Genomic DNA, 20,943 nt, shown 5'->3' on the forward strand with positions numbered 1-20,943 from the left:
AGATGGAGCGGGGTGGGGGTGGGGGCTCTCAGCTTAGGGTTACCTTAAACCATTGTCGGAGGCATAGTTGGGCCACTGCTCTTCAAGCAGGGACACCACAAGTGGCAGATCTGGGGGAGACTCACCTTCCTCCTGTAGAAGGAGAAGTGCAGGACCACCCTGCAGGAACCTGCTGGGTTTGGACAGTCTAAACAGGGCCATGCACAAGAGATAGAAACACTCAGTCACAGGCCAGGTGAGCATGGAGTATGGTCGGAGACCAGGAAGATAGGAGGGATCAACTCCTATTCTCTGAGGGTGCACTGAGGAATGGGCGCTTGAGCTCTTAGCTCCTATGGGCCAGAGATTGGGAGGCCACCATTTTCATTCCCATCCTCCAAAGCTGTAGGGAAAACATTCAGGGAACAAAAATTCCCAAGAACAAAACCAAGCAGATTATTTAGCCTGGCCCCTGGCACAGGTGTGCAATTGCACCCCTGTGCAAAGACATTTGAGAATCACTGCCACAGGCCTCTCCCCCAGAAAATGAGCAAGAACATACAGCCAAGACCAAGTTCACTGATCAATGAGAATAGCAGAACTCCAGAGCTAGAAGAAAGCAACACATAGAATTCATGTCTTTCTTCCCATGATCCTTCAGTCTTTCAAAGTTAATTTTTTTAATTTTATTTTTCTCATATTCTATTTTTTAAATTTTTACTGTTTTCTATTTTAATGTTTCTTAACTATTTTATCTTATCAATACCTTTTTTAAAATCTTTTTAAAATTTTCATTACTATAGTCATACTTCATCCTTTCATTGTATTTAACCTTATTTTTTGTATAATATAGGGGTTTTTTTCTTTAAAATTTTGGGACACTATTTCTTCTAATAGATCAAAATATACCCTAAATCTACTGCATGCTTTGTTCTAGTCTCCAACCTGATCACAATCTTTCCTCTTTTTTTTTTCTTTTTTCAACCAATCTCTTTTTTTTTCTTTTTTCAACCAACTTCTAATCTTATCAATTCCTTTTTTAGAATCTTTTTAAATTTTCATCTTTACAGTCATATTCCATCCCTTTGTCGTATTTATCCTTATTTTTGTATATGTATGAGTTTTTCTTTCTTTAAAATTTTGGGAGGTGTTTTCTTCCAAGAGACCAGAATACACCCAAAATCAAGTGTGTAGCTCTATTCTATTCAACAGTGCTATATATATATATATTTCCCCTTTCTTCTTCCTCCAGTACCTGGTCTCTTGTGATTTGGTTAGCATATATATTTATGGGGCCTTTGCCACCCTTTTAGTATTTTGTTCTTTCATTCATCTATTCTTATCTGCATAAAATGACAAGGCAGAAAAACTCACCTCAAAAAAAAAGAAAAAGAGACAGTACCAATTGCTAGGGACCTAATCAATACGGACAATAGTAATATGTCAGAACTACAGTTCAAAATGATGATAACCAAGGTGCTAGCTAGGCTTGAAAAAAGCATGGAAGATATTAGAGAATCCCTTTCTGGAAAAATAAAATCCCTTTCTGGAGAAATAAAAGAACTAAAATCTAACAAAACTGAAATTTTAAAAAAGCTATTAATGAGGTACAATAAAAAATGGAGGCTCTTACTGCTAGGATAAATGAGGCAGAAGAGAGAATTAGTGATATAGAAGGCCAAATGACTGAGAACAAAGCAGCTGAGCAAAAGAGAGACAAACAACTTCTGGACCACAAGGAGAATATTCAGAGATAAGTAATACCATATATGAAAAAACATTAGAATAATTGGGATCCCAAAAGAAGAAGAAAGAGAGAGAGGGAAGAAGGTATATGGAAACAAATTATAATAGATAATTTCCCTAATATGGCAAAGGAAACAAACATCAATATCCAGGAGGCACAGAGAACCTCACTCAAAATCAATAAGAATAGGTCCACATCCTATAAACTAGTTGTAAAACTTACAAGTCCTAGTGACAAAGAGAAAATCCTGAAGGCAGCTTGGGACAAGAAATCTGTAACATACAATGGTAGAAATATTAGACTGGCAGCAGACCTAGCCACAGAGACCTGGCAGGCCAGAAAGGACAGGCATAATATATTCAGAGAACTAAATTTTTTAAAAATGTAACCAAAAATACTATACACAGTTAGGCTGTCATTGAAAATAGAAGGAGAGATAAAAAAGCTTCCAGGACAAAAACTGAAAGAATTTGCAAACACCAAACCATCTTTATAGGAAATATTGAAAGAGGTACTCAAAGTAAAGAGACAGCCTAAAAGTAACAAACCAGAAAGGAAATGAGACAATATACAGTAATAGTGACCTTATAGGCAATACAATGTTACGAAATCCATATCTTTCAATAGTTACCCTAAATGTAAATGGGCTAAATGCCTCAATCAAAAGACAAAGGGTATCAGAATGGATTAAAAAAAGAAAACCCATCAATATGCTGTCTACAAGAAACTCATTTTAGACCCAAGGACACCTCCAGATTTAAAGTGAGGGAATAGAAAACAATTTACCATGTTATGGACATCAAAAGAAAGCTGGGCTGGCAATCCTTATATCAGACAAATTAGATTTTAAGCCAAAGACTGAGAAGAGATGAAGAAGTACACCATATCATATTTAAAGGGTCTGTCCAACAAGAAGACCTAAAATTTTAAATATCCATGCCCCTAACATGGGAGCAGCCAATTATATAAACCAACTAATAACAAAATCAAAGAAACACATCAATAATAATACAATAATAGTAGGGGACTTTAACACCCCCCTCACTGAAATGGAGAGATCATCTAAGCAAAAGGTCAACAAGGAAATAAAGGCCTTAAATGACACACTGGACCAGATGGACATCACAGATATCTTCAGAACATTCCATCCCAAAACAACAGAATACACTTCCTTCTCTAGTGCACATGGAACATTCTCCAGAATGGATCACATCCTGGGACACAAATCAGGTCTCAACTGGTACCAAAAGACTGGGATCATTCCCTGCATGTTTTCAGACCACAATGCTCTGAAGCTAGAACTCAATAACAAGAGGAAAGTTGGAAAGAACTCAAATTACCTGAAGGCTAAACAGCATCCTATTAAGAATGAATGGGTCAACAAGGAAATTTAAAAGAATTTTTAAAAATCATGGAACAGGGGCACCTAGATGGCTCAGTGGGTTAAAGCCTCTGCCTTCAGCTCAGGTCGTGGTCCCAGGGTCCTGGGATTGAGCCCTGCATCAGGCTGCAGGCAGACTGCTTCCCTTCCTCGCTCTCTCTGCCTGCCTCCCTGCCTACTTGTGATCTCTGTCAAATATATAGATTTTTTTTAAATCATGGAAACAAGGGAAAATGAAAACACAACTGTTTGAAATCTTTGGAACACAGCAAAGCTGGTCCTGAGAGGAAAATACATAGTGATACAAGTCTTTCTCAAAAAACAAAAAAACAAGAAAGGTCTCAAATACACAACCAACCGTACACCTAAAGGAGCTGGAGAAAGAACAGCAAAGAAAGCCTAAACCCAGCAGAAGATGAGAAATTATAAAGATAAGAGCAGAAATCAATGAAATACAAACCAAAAGGACAGTACAACAAATCAACAAAACTAGGAGCTGGTTCTTTGAAAGAATTAATAAGATTGATAAACCCCTGGCCAGACTTCTCAAAAAGAAGGGAGAATGGACCCAAATTAATAAAATCATGAATGAAAGGGGAGAGATCACAACCAACACCAAAGAAATACAAGCCATTACAAGAACATATTATGAGAAACTATACATCAGACAATTTGACAATCTGAAAGAAATGGATGCATTCCTAGAGATGTATAAACTACCAAAACTGAACCAGGAAGAAATAGAAAACCTGAACAGACCCATAACCAGTAAGGAGATTGAAGCAGTTATTCAAAAGTCTCCCCAAAAAACAAGAGCCCAGGGCCAGACAACTTCCCAGGGGAATTCTACCAAACATTTAAAGAAGAATTAATACCTATTCTCCTGAAACTGTTCCAAAAAATAGAAGTGGAAGGAAAACTTCCAAACTCATTTTATATGGCCAGCATTACCTTGATCCCAAAACCAGACAAAGACCCCATCAAAAAGGATAATTACAGACCAATATCCCTGATGAGCATGGATGCAAAAATTCTCACCAAAATTCTAGCCAGTAGGATCCAACAGTACATCAAAAGAGTTATTTGCCATGACCAAGTGGGATTTACTCCTCGGTTGCAAGTTTGGTTCAATATCTGCAAATCAATCAATGTGATACAATTCATTAATAAAACAAAGAACAAGAACCATAGAATACTCTCAACAGATGTTGAAAAAGCATTTGACAAAATACAATATCCTTTCTTGATCAAAAAGTCTTCACAGTATAGGGATAGAGAGTAAATACCTCAATATCATCAAAGCCATGTATGAAAAACCCACAGCAAATATCATTCTCAATGGGGAAAAATTGAGAGCTTTTCCCCTAAGGTCAGGAACACAGCAGGACTCTCCATTATCGCCACTGCTATTCAACATAGTACTAGAATTCCTAGCCTCAGCAATCAGACAACAAAAAGAAATAAAAGACATCCGAATTGGCAAAGAAGAATTCGAACTCTCACTCTTTGCAGATGATACAATAGTTTAAGTGGAAAACCCAAAAGACTCCACTCCAAAACTGCTAGAACTCATACAGGAGTTCAGTAAAATTTCAGGATAAAATCAATGCACAGAAATCAGTTGCATTTCTATACACCAACAGCAAGACAGAAGAAAGAGAAATTAAGCAGTCCATCCCATTTACAGTTACACCCAAAATCGTAAGATACCTAGGAATAAACTTGACCAAAAAGGCAAAGAATCTATACTCAAAAACTATAAAGTACTCAGGAAAGAAATTGAGGAAGACAAAAAGAAATGGAGGGACGCCTGGGTGGCTCAGTTGGTTAAGCAGCTGCCTTCAGCTCAGGTCATGATCCCAGCATCCTGGGATCGAGTCCCACATCTGGCTCCTTGCTTGGCAGGGAGCCTGCTTCTCCCTCTGCCTCTGCCTGCCACTCTGTCTGCCTGTGCTCACTCTTGCTCCTCTCTCTCTGACAAATAAATAAATAAAATCTTTAAAAAAAAAAAAGAAATGAAAAATATTCCATGCTCATGTGTTGGAAGAACAAATATTGTGAAAATGTCTATGCTACCTAAAGCAATCTACACATTTTATGCAATCTGTATCAAAATACCATCAACTTTTTTGAAATAAATGGAACAAATAATCCTAAAATCTGTATGGAACCAGAAAGACCCCAAATAGCAGGAGGAATGTTTAAACAGAAAATCAAAGTTAGTGGGATCACAATTCCGGACTTCAAGCTCTATGACAAAGCTGTAATTATCAAGACAGTATGGTCTTGGGAATTAATGGTATGGGGAAATTTGGACAGCCACATCCAGAAGAATGAAACTGGACCATTTCCTTACACCACACAAAAATAGACTCAAAATGCACCATTTATTGAAGAGATTTTCTTTTTTCCTACTGTATATTTTTTCCTGCTTTGTCAAAGATTATTTGACCATAGAATTGAGGGTCCATATCTGGGCTCTCTACTCTGTTCTACTGGTCTATGTGTCTGTTTTTATGCCAGTACCATGTTGTCTTGGTGATCACAGCTTTGTAGTAAAGCTTGAAATCAGGCAACGTGATGCCCCCAGTTTTGTTTTATGGTTTTTGGGGTTTTTTTTAACATTTCCTTAGCAATTCGGGGACTCTTCTGATTCCATACAAATTTTAGGACTGTTTGCTCCAGCTCTTTGAAAAATGCTGGTGGAATTTTGAATGGAATGGCATTGAAACTATAGATTGCTCTAGGCAGTATAGACATTTTAAAGTTTATTCTTCCCATCCAAGAGCATGGAATGATCTTCCATCTTTTTGTGACTTCTTCAATTTCTTTCAAAGTTCCTTGAGTACAGATCCTTTACCTCTTTGGTTAGGTTTATTCCCAGGTATCTTATGGTTCTTGGTGCTATAGTAAATGGAATCAATTCTCTAATTTCCCTTTCTGTATTTTCATTGTTAGTGTATAAGAAAGCCACTGATTTCTGTACACTGAGTTTGTATCCTGCCACATTACTGAATTGCTGAATGAGTTCTAGCAGTTTGGAGGTGGAGTCTTTTGGGTTTTCCAAATAAAGTATCATGTCATCTGCGAAGAGAGAGAGTTTGGCTTCTTCATTGCCAATTTGATTGCCATTTATTTCTCTTTGTTGTCTGATTGCTGTTGCTAGGACTTCTTTTTTTTTAAGATTTTATTTATTTGACAGACAGATCACAAGTAGGCAGAGAGGCAGGCGGGGGGGTGGGGGTAAGGCAGGCTTCCTCCTGAGCGGAGAGCCCAATGTGGGGCTCGATCCCAGGAGCCTGAGATCATGACCTGAGCCAAAGGCAGAGGCTCAATCCACTGAGTCACCCAGGCACCCCTGTTACTAGGACTTCTAATACTATGTTGAACAAGAGTGTTGAGAGTGGACATCCTTGTCATGTTCCTGGTCTCAAAGGGAAGGCTGTCAGCTTTTTCACATTGAGGATGATATTCGCTATGGGTTTTTCATAAATAGATTTCATGAAGTTGAGGAATTTTCCCACTATCCTTGTACTTTGAAGCATTTTAATCAGGAACGGATGCTGGATTTTGTCAAATGCTATTTCTGCATCAACTGAGAAGACCATGTGGTTCTTCTCTCTTCTCTTATTGATTTGTTCTATCACATTTATTGATTTGTGAATGTTGAACCATCCTTGCAACCCAGGGATGAATCCCACCTGGTCATGGTGGATAATCTTTTTAATGTACTGTTGGATCCTATTAGCTAGGATCTTGTTGAGAATCTTAGAATCCATATTCATCAGGGATATTGGTCTGAAAGTCTCCTTTTTTGGTGGGGTCTTTGCCTGGTTTGGGGATCAGGGTAATGCTGGCTTCATAAAAAGAGTCTGGAAGTTTTCCTTCTGCTTCAGTTTTTTGAAGCAGCTTCAGGAGAAGAGGTATATTTCTTCTTTGAAAGTTTGGTAGAATTCTCCAGGGAATCTGTCAGGTCCTGGGCTCTTGTTTTTTGGGAGGTTTTTGATCACTGCTTCAATCTCATTACTAGATATTGGTCTATTCAGGTTGTCAATTTCTTCCTGATTCAGTTTTGGAAGTTTATAGTTTTCCAGGAATGCATCCATTTCATTTAGGTTGCTTACCTTATTGGCATATAACTGTTGATAATTTCTGATGATTATTTCTACTTCCTTGGTGTTAATTGTGATCTCTCCCTTTTCATTCATAATTTTATTAATTTGGGTCCTCTCTCCTTTCTTTTGGATTAGTTTGGCCAATGGTTAATCAATCTTATTGATTCTTTCAAAAAAACAAGCTTTTAGTTTCATTGATGCACTCTACTGTATCTCTAGTTTCTATCTCATTGATCTCTGCTCTGATTTTTATTATTTCCTTTCTTTTGTGTGGAGTTGGCTTAATTTGTTGACAGCTATGTGTAGAAGAATGAAACTCGACCATTCTTTTACACCATACACAAAGATAAACTCAAAATGGATAAAAGACCTCAACATGAAGCAAGAATCCATCAGAATCCTAAAGGAGAACATAGACAGTAACCTCTTTGACATTGGCCACAGCAACTTCTTTCAAGATATGTTTCCAAAGGCAAAGGAAACACGAGTGGAAATTAATTTGGAGGACTTCAACAAGATCAAAAGCTTCTGCACAGCAAAGGAAACAGTCAACAAAACAAAGAGGCAACCCACGGAATGGAAGAAGATAGTCACAAATGACAATACAAAAGGCTGAAATCCAGGATCTATAAAGAACTCCTCAAACTCAACACACACAAAACAGATAATCACATCAAAAAATGGGCAGAGGACATGAACAGACAGTTCTCCAATGAAGACATCCAAATGGCTAACAGACACATGAAAAAATGTTCATCATCATTAACCATCAGGGATATTCAAATCAAAACCACATTGAGATACCACCTTAAACCTGTTAGAATGGCCAAAATTAACAAGACAGTAAACAACATGTGTTAGAGAGGATGTGGAGAAAGGGGAAATGCTCTTAAGCTGTTGGTGGGAATGCAAGTTGGTGCAACCACTTTGGAAAACAGTGCAGAGATTCCTTAAGAAATTAAAAATAGAGCTGCCCTCTGACCCTGAAATTGCACTACTGGGTATTTACCACAAAGATACAGATGTAGTGAAAAGAAGGGCCATCTCTACTCCAATGTTCATAGCAGCAATGGCCACAGTCGCCAAACTATGGAAAGAACCAAGATGCCCTTCAGTGGACAAATGGATAAGGAAGATGTGGTCCATATACACTATGGAGTATGATGCCTCCATCAGAAAGGATGAATACCCAACTTTTGTATCAACATGGATGGGGGACATGGGGAGATAGAGAGGAGAAGGGAGTTGGGGGAAATTGGAAGGGGAGGTGAACCATGAGAGACTATGGACTCTGAAAAACAATCTGAGGGGTATGAAGCGGTGTGGGGGGTGGGAGGTTGGGGTACCAGGTGGTGGGTATCATAGAGGGCACAGATTGCATGGAGCACTGGATGTGGTGAAAAAATTATGAATACTGTTATGCTGAAAATAAATAAAAAATAAATTTAAAAAAAACATGGATGGGACTGGAGGAGATTATGCTGAGTGAAAGAAGTCAAGCAGAGTCAATTATCATATGGTTTCGCTTATTTGTGGAGCATATCGAATAACATGGAGGACATAGGGAGATGGAGAGGAAAGGTGAGTTGGGGGAAATTGGAAGGGGAGATGAAGCATAAGAGACTATGGACTCTGAAAAACAATCTGAGGGTTTTGGAGGGGTGGGGGTGGGAGGTTGGGTAAGCCTGATGGTGGGTATTATGGAGGGCATGTATTGCATAGAGTACTGCGTGAGGTGCATAAGCAATGAATTTTGGAACACTGAAAAGAAATTTTAAAAATTAATACAAACTTTTTTGTAATTTTTTATTTCTTTTCAGCATAACAGTATTCATTGTTTTTGCACCACACCCAGTGCTCCATGCAATCCATGCCCTCTCTAATACCCACCACCTGGTTCCCCCAACCTCCCACCCCCACCCCTTCAAAACCCTCAGATTGTTTTTCAGAGTCCTTAGTCTCTCATGGTTCACCTCCCCTTCCAATTTACCCCAACTCCCTTCTCCTCTCCATCTCCCCTTGTCCGCCATGCTATTTGTTATGCTCCACAAATAAGTGAAACCATATGATAATTGACTCTCTCTGCTTGACTTCTTTCACTCAGCATAATAAAAACTTTTTTTAAAAAATAGACTCAAGGGGCACCTGGGTGGCTCAGTGGGTTAAAGCCTCTGCCTTCAGCTCAGGTCATGATCTCAGGGTCCTGGGATAGAGCCCCACATTGGGCTCTCTGCTCAGCAGGGAGCCTGCTTCCCTTCCTCTCTCTCTGCCTGCCTCTCTGCCTGCTTGTGATCTCTCTGTCTCTGTTAAGTAAATAAATAAAATCTTTTAAAAAAATAGACTCTAAATGGATGAAAGAGCTCAATGTGAGACAGAAATCCATCAAAATCCTTGAGAAGTACACAAGCAGCAACCTCTTTGACCTCACCCACAGCAATTTCTTCCTAGAAACATCACCAAAGGCAAGGGAAACAAGGTCAATAATGAATATTGAGACTTTATCAAGATAGAAAGCTTTGGCACAGCAGAGGAAACAGTCAACAAAACCAAAAGATAACTGACAGAATGGGAGAAGATATTTGCAAATGACATATCAGATAAAGGGCTAGTATCCAAAATCTATAAAGAACTTATCAGATTCAACACCCAAAGAACAAATAATCCAATCAAGAAATGGGCAGAAGACACGAAAAGACATTTCTGCAAGGAAGACTTCCAAATGGCCAACAGACACATGAAAAAGTGTTCCCTGTCACTCAGCATCAGGGAAATACAAATCAAAACCACAATGAGATACCACCTCACATCAGTCAGAATGGCTAAAATTAACAAGTCGGGAAACAACAGATGTTGGCAAGGATGTGGAAAAAGGGGAATCCTCCTACACTGTTGGTGGGAATGCAAGCTGGTGCCACCACTCTGGAAAACAGTATGGAGGCTCCACAAAAAGTTGAAGATAGAGCTACCCTATAAGTCAGCAATTGCACTACTGGGTGTTTACCCTAAAGATACAAATGTAGTAATACAAAAGGGCACATGCACCCAAATGTTTACAGCAGCAAAGTCCACAATAACCAAACTATGAAAAGAACCTAGATGTCCATCAACAGATGAATGGATAAGAAGATGTGGTATAAAATGGTTAACAGACACATGAAAAAATGTTCATCATCACTAGCCATCAGGAAGATTCAAATCAAAACCACATCAAGATACCACCTTACACCAGTTAGAATGGCCAAAATTAACAAAACAGTAAACAACAAGTGTTGGAGAGGATGTAGAGAAAGGGGAACCCTCTTACACTGTTGGTGGGAAGGCAAGTTGGTGCAGCCACTTTGGATAATAGTGTAGAGATTCCTTAAGAAATTAAAAATAGAGCTGCCCTCTGACCCTGCAATAGTACTCCTGGGTATTTACTGCAAAGATACAGATGTAGTGAAATGAAGGGCCATCTCTACTCCAATGTTCATAGCAGCCATGGCCACAGTCGCCAAACTGTGGAAAGAACCAAGATGCCCTTCGACAGACAAACGGATAAGGAAGATGTGGTCCATATATACTATGAAGTATTATGCCTCCATCAGAAAGGATGAATACCCAACTTTTGTATCAACATGGATGGGACTGGAGGAGATTATTGAGTGAAAGAAGTCAAGCAGAGAGAGTCAATTATCATACAGTGTTGCTTATTTGCAGAGCATAAGGAATAACACAGAGGACATGGGGAGATGGAGAGGAGAAGTGAGTTGTGGGAAATTGAAAGGGGAGATGAACCATGAGAGACTGTGGACTCTGAGAAACAAACTGAGGGATTTGGAGGGGAAGGGAGTGGGAGGTTGGGTGAGCCTGGTGGTGGGTATTAAGGAGGGCACGGATTGCATGGAGCATTGGGAGTGGTTCATAAACAATGAATATTGGAACACTGAAAAGAAATTTAAAAAATAAATTTTTTTTAAAAAACTAAAAAAAAAAAAGAAGAGTGGTATATATTTATGCACAATGGAATACTATGCAGCCATCAAAAGAAACGAAATCTTGCCATTTGCAACAATGTGGAGGAACTAGAGGGTATTATGCTGAGCAAAACAAGTCAATCAGAGAAAAACAATTATCATATACTTTCTCTGATATGAGGAATTTGAGATGCTGTGCGGGGTCCATGTGGGGAGGGAAGGAAAAAATGGGATCAGGAGGGAGACAAACCAGAAGAGACTCTTAATCTCACAGAATAAACTGAGGTTTGCTGGAGGTGGGGGGGTAGGGATAGGGTGGCAGGGGGTGGACATTGGAGAGGGTCTGTGCTATGGGGAGTGCTGGGAAATGTAAGACTCGTTATTCACAGACCTGTATCCCTGGGGCAAATAATACATTATATGTTAATTAATTAATTAATTTAAAAGTGAACAAGCAAGCATGGGGGGGAGAAAAACTAAGGCATAAAAAGATCCAACCAAAAAAACACAAAATTCTGTTTATCATCTCAATGTTTCACTCCAAAAAACTGACAAATACAACAGAGAGAGAAAAACTAATTCCTCAGAGATGCAGTGAACTGGAGTCTTTAGACCAGTGTTTGGTCTAATACTTTCCTTGGGGGTGGAAAGAGGGGAGCCGACATTTGAGCAGAAACTGGACATTTAAGTGCAAAGTCACTTAGTGTTGCTTCCAGAACAAAGGAAAGGAAGAACCCGCCCATTTGAATTAAGTCAGGCATTTTAAAGTACTGTATCCATTAAATTTCACAGCACCACACTGGCTATGAACTCACCCCATTTTGATGAGGACATAGATCTTCAGCAAGGTCATGTAATTGGCTAAATGCTACTGAGATAGGAAGAGCCAGGATTCAATGCAACCCAGGCCTTCTGTCCCTGAGACCACACTCCTGATACCTGGTTCAGCTGCCTCCTTTTCCTGATACCCACTACCCTCAGGATACAAACGGGTGGCAAGGAGACAGAAGTAAAGGTTGGGTGCAGGCGAACGATGATAGTGTGATTTAATGCTCTTTCATACTGTAATCAAACATTACATTTGATTTTTGGTAATAAGGCATCCAGGAAAAATTCCTGGTATCACTCAAATTCTCTGGAGTTTCCCACAATCATGGGCACACACACACCATGTCTTGATTTATGTTCTTTTGAAATCATGAATTCTAGGCTTTACTGGACATTTTTTTTGAAGCGTGATTACTAACCTATAATATTTTGTTTTATAGAAGAAAAACCTATGTTCCTCATCTCTAATTCATCCCAGAAAATGTAGGGTTTGAATAATGATCAGATTCTATACAGACTTGATGGTGTTTGTCTTTTCAATGTACCATTTTGCAGCCATTATTATGAGAAGAGCCCCAGGATGGCTAACACATCATTAGGTTTCACTGCAAGGTTCATTTGCTTGTGGTACAATTAGAAGATTATTTGCTAGAGAAAATTAACTTTAACTGCCCAGTGGCTCAGTAATTACAGAACATACATTCCAACAAGTGCTAGCTTACTGATACCAGCAGAAATCAAGCCAAAAGATTTGTCAGAGCTTTATTCATCTAAGTCTGGATTCCGATTTCATACTTCATTGATCTAAAAAGTAGTGAAGAAAATGAAATTTAAATGTCTCTGCATGATGAACTTCACAAGCAAAGAGCACCCATCTATGTACATCACTGAAGGTGCACGGATGATTCCAGAGTCTCGAGGACACCTGAAAATGCCCTGACCCTCCCCACTCCCCACCCCTACCAGTGAACAGGATCACGCTGTCTCCCTCATGGAAAACACTAACAAACCTGAAGAGATCTGGGAAGAGAAATGCCTCCAAGTGTCAGTTTTTCGACCATGTGCCCAAAACATTTCAAATAAACTATGACAGTCTCCCCACCAAATCAGAGGTCTACCAGGGTCTATTAGAAAACTCCTCGACCCACAGGACAGGGGAAAGAGAAGCATGTACCGAGCATGTTTGGGCATGTTGACCCATGCTTCCGGGCTTCCTTCCTCATCAGCTCATACATAAAACACACACTGATTTTACAAGGAAATGTTTGGGTGGGGGATTAAATACTTTTCATTATACATACACTGAAAAGGATTTTAATGTCAATTTTAGTAGCAACACATTCTGCTACCTGAACACTGGATTCTGTAGGAAATCAGAATTCAGGGTACAGAGTGTCTAAGTCCACTGGAGTGATGGTAGTAAAGACACCCAGACAGAGTGGAGTCAACAACAGCAATTTGTGTATCGCTGTTCTGGAGGCTGGGAGTCTGAGATGAGAGGCCTGTGTGCCTGGGTTCTGGCGAGGGCCCTCGTCCGGGTCCATGGACGGCTGCCTTCTCATGTGTCCTCTCATGGCAGCAAGGGCATCAAGCTGTCCCGTCCCTTTTACAAGTACACTAATCCTATTCATGACCGGTTCACCTCCCAAAGGCCCTACCTCCTAACACCCACACTGGGGATTAGGTTTCAACTTGGGAATTTCGGGAGGACACAATAATTCTGTTTGCAGCTGGTTACAGTGATATATAAATCATGATATAGCATATAATCAAGCCTGAAAACAATCATCACAAAATCAGACATCTGTGAAGGGATGTGTTCTTGTCAGTGAGGCTCACTGTGGCAAACAGGATTTAGCAGGGTTGGCGTTGTCACAAACTTAACTCAAAATGTCATTAACTCAATGCCTCTGGGCAACTCAGATGTCGATGGATTAAAATTTTACTTCAAAAACAATAGGATGTTTAATTTGCCTCTTTGCAGATGCAATTAAGAATTCAGATCACAAGCCAGCTTGCTCACAAAATTACACTATCTGGGTGGGTTCCCAAGTCACACGTTACTACCTGGACCCCGAGTGTCTTTGGGTGAAAGCCTGCAGAAGATCAGCTGAGCAGCCCTCTCCAAAGAGTCTCACCTTTATCTCAGCCCTGCATGAATTTCCTCAACTAACATCCACATAAAAGGAGTCACTTACGGTCAAAAGTAACCAACAAGAAGATTACTCTCTCAACTGAGAAAAAAATGACTAAAATAACAGGAAATAGAAACAGGTTTCCAACACAGGCATCTCAGATGCACAAGGACAATATTTCAGTAAAAGCAAGTGTGAAAGGACATGCAGGACCAAGAAAGTCTAAAGAACGATACACGTGATTTGAAAAAGAACGAGGGAGAATTTTTAGAAATGAAAAATTAGGGTTTTTTTCCCTTTTTTTTTCCAATTTATTTATTTTCAGAAAAACATTATTCATTATTTTTTCACCACACCCAGTGCTCCATGCAAGCCGTGCCCTCTATAATACCCACCACCTGGTACCCCAACCTCCCACCCACCCGCACTTCAAACCCCTCAGATTGTTTTTCAGAGTCCATAGTCTCTCATGGTTCACCTCCCCTTCCAATTTACCCAAATTCCCTACTCCTCTCTAACGCCCCTTGTCCTCTATGCTATTTGTTATGCTCCACAAATAAGTGAAACCATATGATAATTGACTCTCTCTGCTTGACTTATTTCACTCAGCATAATCTCTTCCAGTCCCGTCCATGTTGCTACAAAAGTTGGGTATTCATCCTTTCTGATGGAGGCATCATACTCCATAGTGTATATGGACCACATCTTCCTTATCCATTCATCCGTTGAAGGGCATCTTGGTTCTTTCCATAGTTTGGCGACTGTGGCCATTGCTGCTATAAACATTGGGGTACAGATGGCCCTTCTTTTCACGACATCTGTGTCTTTGGGGTAAATATCCAGGAGTGCAATTGCAGGGTCATAGGGAAGCTCTATTTTTAACTTCTTGAGGAATCTCCACACTGTTCTCCAAAGAGGCTGCACCAACTTGCATTCCCACCAACAGTGGAAGAGGGTTCCCCTTTCTCCACATCCTCTCCAACACATGTTGTTTCCTGTTTTGTTAATTTTGGCCATTCTAACTGGTGTAAGGTGATATCTCAATGTGGTTTTAATTTGAATCTCCCTGAGGGCTAATGATGATGAGCATTTTTTCATGTGTCTGATAGCCATTTGTATTTCTTGATTGGAGAAGTGTCTGTTCATATCTTCTGCCCATTTTTTGATGTGTTTGTCTGTTTTGTGTGGGTTGAGTTAACAATGAAAATACAGAAAGGGAAATTAGAGAATCGATTCCATTTACTATAGCACCAAGAACCATAAGATACCTGGGAATAAACCTAACTAAAGAGGTAAAGGATCTGTACTTGAGGAACTACAGAACACTCATGAAAGAAATTGAAGAAGACACAAATAGATGGAAGACCATTCCATGCTCTTGGATCGGAAGAATAAACATTGTTAAAATGTCTATACTGCCTAGAGCAATCTATACTTTTAATGCCATTCCGATCAAAATTCCACCGGCATTCTTCAAAGAGCTGGAGCAAATAATCCTAAAATTTGTATGGAATCAGAAGAGACCCCGAATCGCTAAGGAAATGTTGAAAAACAAAAATAAAGCTGGCGGCATCACCTTACCTGATTTCAAGCTTTATTACAAAGCTGTGATCACCAAGACAGCATGGTACTGGCATAAAAACAGACACATAGACCAGTGGAACAGAGTAGAGAGCCCAGATATGGACCCTCAACTCTATGGTCAATTAATCTTTGACAAAACAGTAAAAAATATACAGTGGAAAAAAGACAGTCTCTTCAATAAATGGTGCTGGGAAAACTGGACAGCTATATTTAGAAGAATGAAACTCGACCATTCTCTTACACCGTACACAAAGATCAACTCAAAATGGATAAAAGACCTCAACATGAGACAGGAATCCATCAGAATCTTAGAGGAGAACATAGGCAGTAATCTCTTTGATATCAGCCACAGCAACTTCTTTCAAGATACGTCTCCAAAGGCAAAGGAAACAAAAGCGAAAATAAACTTCTGGGACTTCATCAAAATCAAAAGCTTCTGCACAGCAAAGGAAACAGTCAAAAAAACAAAGAGGCAACCCACGGAATGGGAGAAGATATTTGCAAATGACAGTACAGACAAAAGGTTGATATCCAGGATCTATAATGAACTCCTCAAACTCAACCCACACGAAATTAAATAGTTTAAAGTTAAAACTCAATGAATTGGTTTGATAGCATCTTATATACAGCAGAAAAATTAGCCAAAAGTTCAATGTGAACCAAGTACCTAAAGCCCAAAGAAAAGAGAGAAATTCGGACAAAGAGGAGGACTCCGCGAGGTTCACGTCAGTGAGACAGGCCAACCCACATCAACTCCAAGGCAGAAAACACAGAAAGTGTAAGACAGAGGCATCCTCTGAAGACAAGGGCTGTTGCAAGTTACCACACCAGACTCCATAGAGCTCAATCAATTGACTACTTGGACAAATCGCTTACACCACAGTACACTGAAGTTAAAGAAAATACATTCTAAATAGCCAGAATAGATAAAATATTACGTTCAAATAAGTAAATTGTGATAACTGATTTCTCATCAGCAACCTCGAAGTTTAAAGACAACAGAAAAACACCTTCCAGGGGCCCCAGAAGGTACAGTCGGTTATGTATGCAACTCTTGGATTCTGCTCAGATTAGGATCTCAGGGTCGTGAGATTGAGCCCCATGCTGGGCTCCGCACTCAGCAGAACGTGTGCTTGGGATCCTCTCTCTCCCTCTGCCCCCTCCCCCATCTTGTTTTCTCTCTCTATCACTCTCTATCTCTCAAATAAATAAAAAAATAAAATCTTCCCCAAATCAAGAAAGGAAAAGGATAAACAGCTTCTGTGGACTGAAGGACCCTGTCATTCAAACAGAATCATCCATCTATAAAAATATATGTGAAGAAGGAGGGAGAGAAGACTTCCATCCCTGGGGACAATGGACTAAGTAACTCTGATCATCCTGTCCACTAAAAACTAATAAAATCAGACAAAATGACAACATTTTCTCAAAACATAAGACATCTAACAAAATAATGAGGAATTGCCAGGCCAAGGTCCAGGAAATAAAGAAAACCCAAATATGTGAGCCCACTATCGGGGGCCACTGCAGCCCAGGACTTGCTGCCCACAGACAGATGGCTGAGAGGTTGAACCATGTCTTTGATGGGCTCAGTGACCAGCAGGCAGAAGCACTTGGCTCAAGGCACCAGCAACGGGGCTCCTTGTGAACTATCCATACTTGTGAACTGGGACCCCAGTGGGGTCCATCCAGTCATCAAGCCATCTGGGTGGCCCAAATTATCACATATTCTGAAATTGTATTAAGGTAATCATGAACAGTTGATGACAGGTATCTGGCCAAAACACACAAAAAATCAACTTTGGCAAAAGACATTATCACCCTAGGCCTCAAATTATTTCTGCAAATAAGTTTTGAGAGTAATATCCTGCACCCAAAGATAACTAGGCAGATAGAGAGACAAGACAGCATGACAGAAAACCAGCAGGAGCGTCAGCCAGGCTCCCTCCCAGATCCCTGGTGCTGGGGAGCCAGCTGCTACGTCACCTATGAAGAGGTTCCCACTGCAGGGGTGAAGCTTCTTGCCCCTGCCTTGAGAGTGAGCTAGGAAGCACCCACCCCGGTCCGGCCTTCCGGTGATTGTAGCCACATGCTGACTGCAACCTCACGAGTGTCTCAGAGCCAGAATCACTGAGCTAAGCTGCTCTTGAATTCCTGATCCCAGAAACTGCAAGAAAATAAAGCTGTTTTAAGCCAAAAAGCTTGGGGTGATTGGTTATATGGCAGTAGGTAATGAATGCACCCTTCTAGAGAGAGTCTTACCCATACGCACTAGCAGATAAGCCAAAGAATGTTTACAACAGTGTTTCATTTATTCCAGCATAAAATTTAGAACAAGCCAAATTAGCCATCACCAGATCGGGGAAGTAAACTGGCATTTTGGTCCATGAAAGAGCACATGACCACAGAGGCCAGTGACCTCCAGCCACACACTATTGACGAGGATGAAAACCACAGCTTATTATCATGTGGAAAAGCAACCAACAGAAAACCAAAAGTACACAAACATGAGAACACTGAAAACTCTGTCCTTTGAGGATCGATTATCATGGAAAGATGGTACAGAAACCAGAAGAGTGGTGCTCACCGGGGGGAAAGGACGGGGACGGAAGTGGCAGGTTTTCACATACCAGCTGTGTCCTCTCTTGATCTGGAATGGGGCTTATACAGAGTTTTCTTAAACTCTACATAGAATATTGTATACACGGCTGTATATACAATACATTTCACCATAAAAGAAAGGAGTTAGCAACAGTGCCAGCACAAGCTGTGTGCCTTTAAAAGGCAGACACAAGAAATGGGTGATCCTGCCCCAGGTCAGGAATTCCTGAAGGATAAGAAAGAGCTTCCCCCTCTTGCATTTTGTAAAGAAGCCATCTCAGAGGCCCTGCTCCACAACAGAATCTCTCATAGTTGTGACCCCTCTCTCTGTTATGGTGACTTGCTTCTTATCTCCCGTAAACCCGCACCGTAAAGCTCTCACAGCCTCTACAGCACCCGGACTCCACCCCACGGGAAGGGGGAACACCGGCTGTTTGTTGAAGAACTGCAAGGTTGAATTCGGGGTTCCGGAGACACTTGTACGACAGTCACTAAGAAAGCTCGGAGAAATTGTAAGCAGCACTGGAGTACTCCTGAGAAGATGAACAGAACTGTGCTGTGTAAGCCCACAAGCAGTAAGACCTCAAAGGGACTGTGACACCAGTGTCGGGCTTAACAAAAAAGCCTTCAACTGGCATTCTGAGGGGACGCCATCCAGTAGGACTCACAAGTTGAATATGGCCACTCCGTTTCCATCAGGATTTCACACACAAGTGCATCTCCCCAGGACAGGTAACATCTCTCCCGCGGGCTGTCTTGACCTCAGCAGACACTGGGGAGGGGGTCTCTTTGCTCTCCGCAGACCTTCAGTCTGTGCTGTGGGCCAGCCTCGCTTCATGGGCCAGGATTCTGGAGATGAAGCTTACAAGGCCCCCGTCTAGCAGAAGACTCTGCTGGAGACGCCCGCATTTCACACCTTAGCAAGTGCGTTGATCTGAGAATGCCCAGCCAGGCATGACGGAACACGTGCGGGGGGGAAGCCAGGCAGAGGGTGACCCTTGTCTGATTCTTGCCTTCCAGCGTGCTTCCCCAGTTCTCCCCGCAGGGCTAACTCCCTTCCTTCCTGCAGACCTTCCAGCCAAGGTCGACTTTTCAGACCGGCTTGCCCTCAGGGCCACTGCCCGCCCATTTCTCTTCTCCAGGCCCTTTCTGACACCCTTTAACACACCTGGGGGGGGGGGGCAGGTGGACGCCAGCCCGGCCACAACCAGCAGGAGGGGGCTGTGCACACAGGGGTGCTGCCCCCCTGGTGAGTCACCAGGCACAGAACACGGCTCTGCGCTCGCCTGGTCACCGTGAGAAGGGGCGACAGCACACATCCCTCGCTCGCGCTGGCCGGTCACGGAGCAGAGGGTGACAGGTGTGCCTCCCGCACTCGCCCGGTCACAGCCCACGGCGGGCAACATTGCGCTCCCGCACTCTCCGGGTCACCCCGCACAGAGGGCAGAGGGGGACAGGTGCGCCTCGGGTGGACGGCGCACGTCGAGGGCAGCGGGCCGCGCGGGGAGGGGGCACCGCACTCACTCGAGCTTCTTGAAGGGCTCGCGGCCGGCCGCCACGTACTTGCCGCCCGCCCGCAGCGCCTGCAGCTCGAGCACCGGGTGCCCGCACGTCGGCGTGAACAGGCGCCGCACGCCGAAAGGCACCTCCACCCGCTCGGTGAGCTGGTCCAGCAGCGCCTCGAAGGTGGCCACGGGGCGCCGCGGCAGCACGAACCTCCGGCCCACGAAGAACGCGTCCCCGTTGCGGTACACGAGGATGGTCTTGGCGGGCGTGGTGTCCACCAGCACGTGCGGCCCGCGCGTGCCCATGGCCGCGCCGCCCCAGGGCCACCGGACACCGCTCGCTGCCCTCGAGCCGGGGCGCAGTCAGGGAGTGGGTGCGGGACCGCAGTGCGACCCCGGGTCCCTGCGTGGGCTGACGCCAGCCGGCCATTGTGACCGCCTGTGGCCTGCAGTCCAGAGAGGGGCAGGACGATGGCCAGGGGAGGGGAGGCAGGGAGTCGGCACAGGGGAGCGTCAGGCATCTGAAAGCCTGCACAGGGGAGGGGGCGGAGATCCAGGACCGGGGAGGAGCCTCTGCGAGCCTAGACAGGTGCAGCGAGCAGAGCTCAGGGAAAGGAAGGGAGACAGCCGCTCTCTGTGATCTACCTCTCTGGCAAGGTGGCAGGAATGGGAGGGTGCTGAGGACCACCCCACACTAACCACAGCCTTCCCACTGCGCTTGCCGGCCTCCTGTGCAGGACAGGTTGCTGGGATGGGGGTGCACATCAGGACTGTCTCCATCATCAAAACTCCTCAAGGAAGAATTGTATGGAACCATTCAGAGCCTGTGAGAAACTAGATTTCTCCTCACAGCTGGCACACGGTTCCTCACCGGTCTGACACTCAGAATCCACTTTCATTTGGGGGAGAAAGATTCCAGGGCACGGGTGCCCCTGTGGAAGTTATTCCTTTTCTCGGTAGGGATGGGCCAGTCCTCTTGAGCTGAGACAGTACATGATTCCTGAAATACATTTTTCCAGTGGTTTTGATGGACTTAAACTTCTGTTGAAGGAGATAGGCTATGGATACACAGCCACATCTACAGACGGAAGAGGAACAGAGTGTGCTACATC

The 20,943-nt window shown here is 42.6% G+C and overlaps 1 protein-coding gene across 1 annotated transcript in view; it reads right to left on the reverse strand.

The window, feature by feature from the left end:
* The window catches only part of DCDC2C (doublecortin domain containing 2C), a 203,456-nt gene extending 183,319 nt beyond the window's left edge, over positions 1-20,137 (reverse strand). Inside the window, exon 1 of the mRNA XM_044262257.1 lies at positions 19,851-20,137. Coding sequence (XP_044118192.1) covers positions 19,851-20,137 — 287 coding nt within the window. The remainder of the gene's footprint in view (positions 1-19,850) is intronic.
* Positions 20,138-20,943: the final 806 nt, after the last annotated feature.

This window comes from Neovison vison, chromosome 8, assembly GCF_020171115.1.
Source record: "Neovison vison isolate M4711 chromosome 8, ASM_NN_V1, whole genome shotgun sequence".
In the NCBI taxonomy this organism is placed as follows: Eukaryota; Metazoa; Chordata; class Mammalia; order Carnivora; family Mustelidae; genus Neogale; species Neogale vison.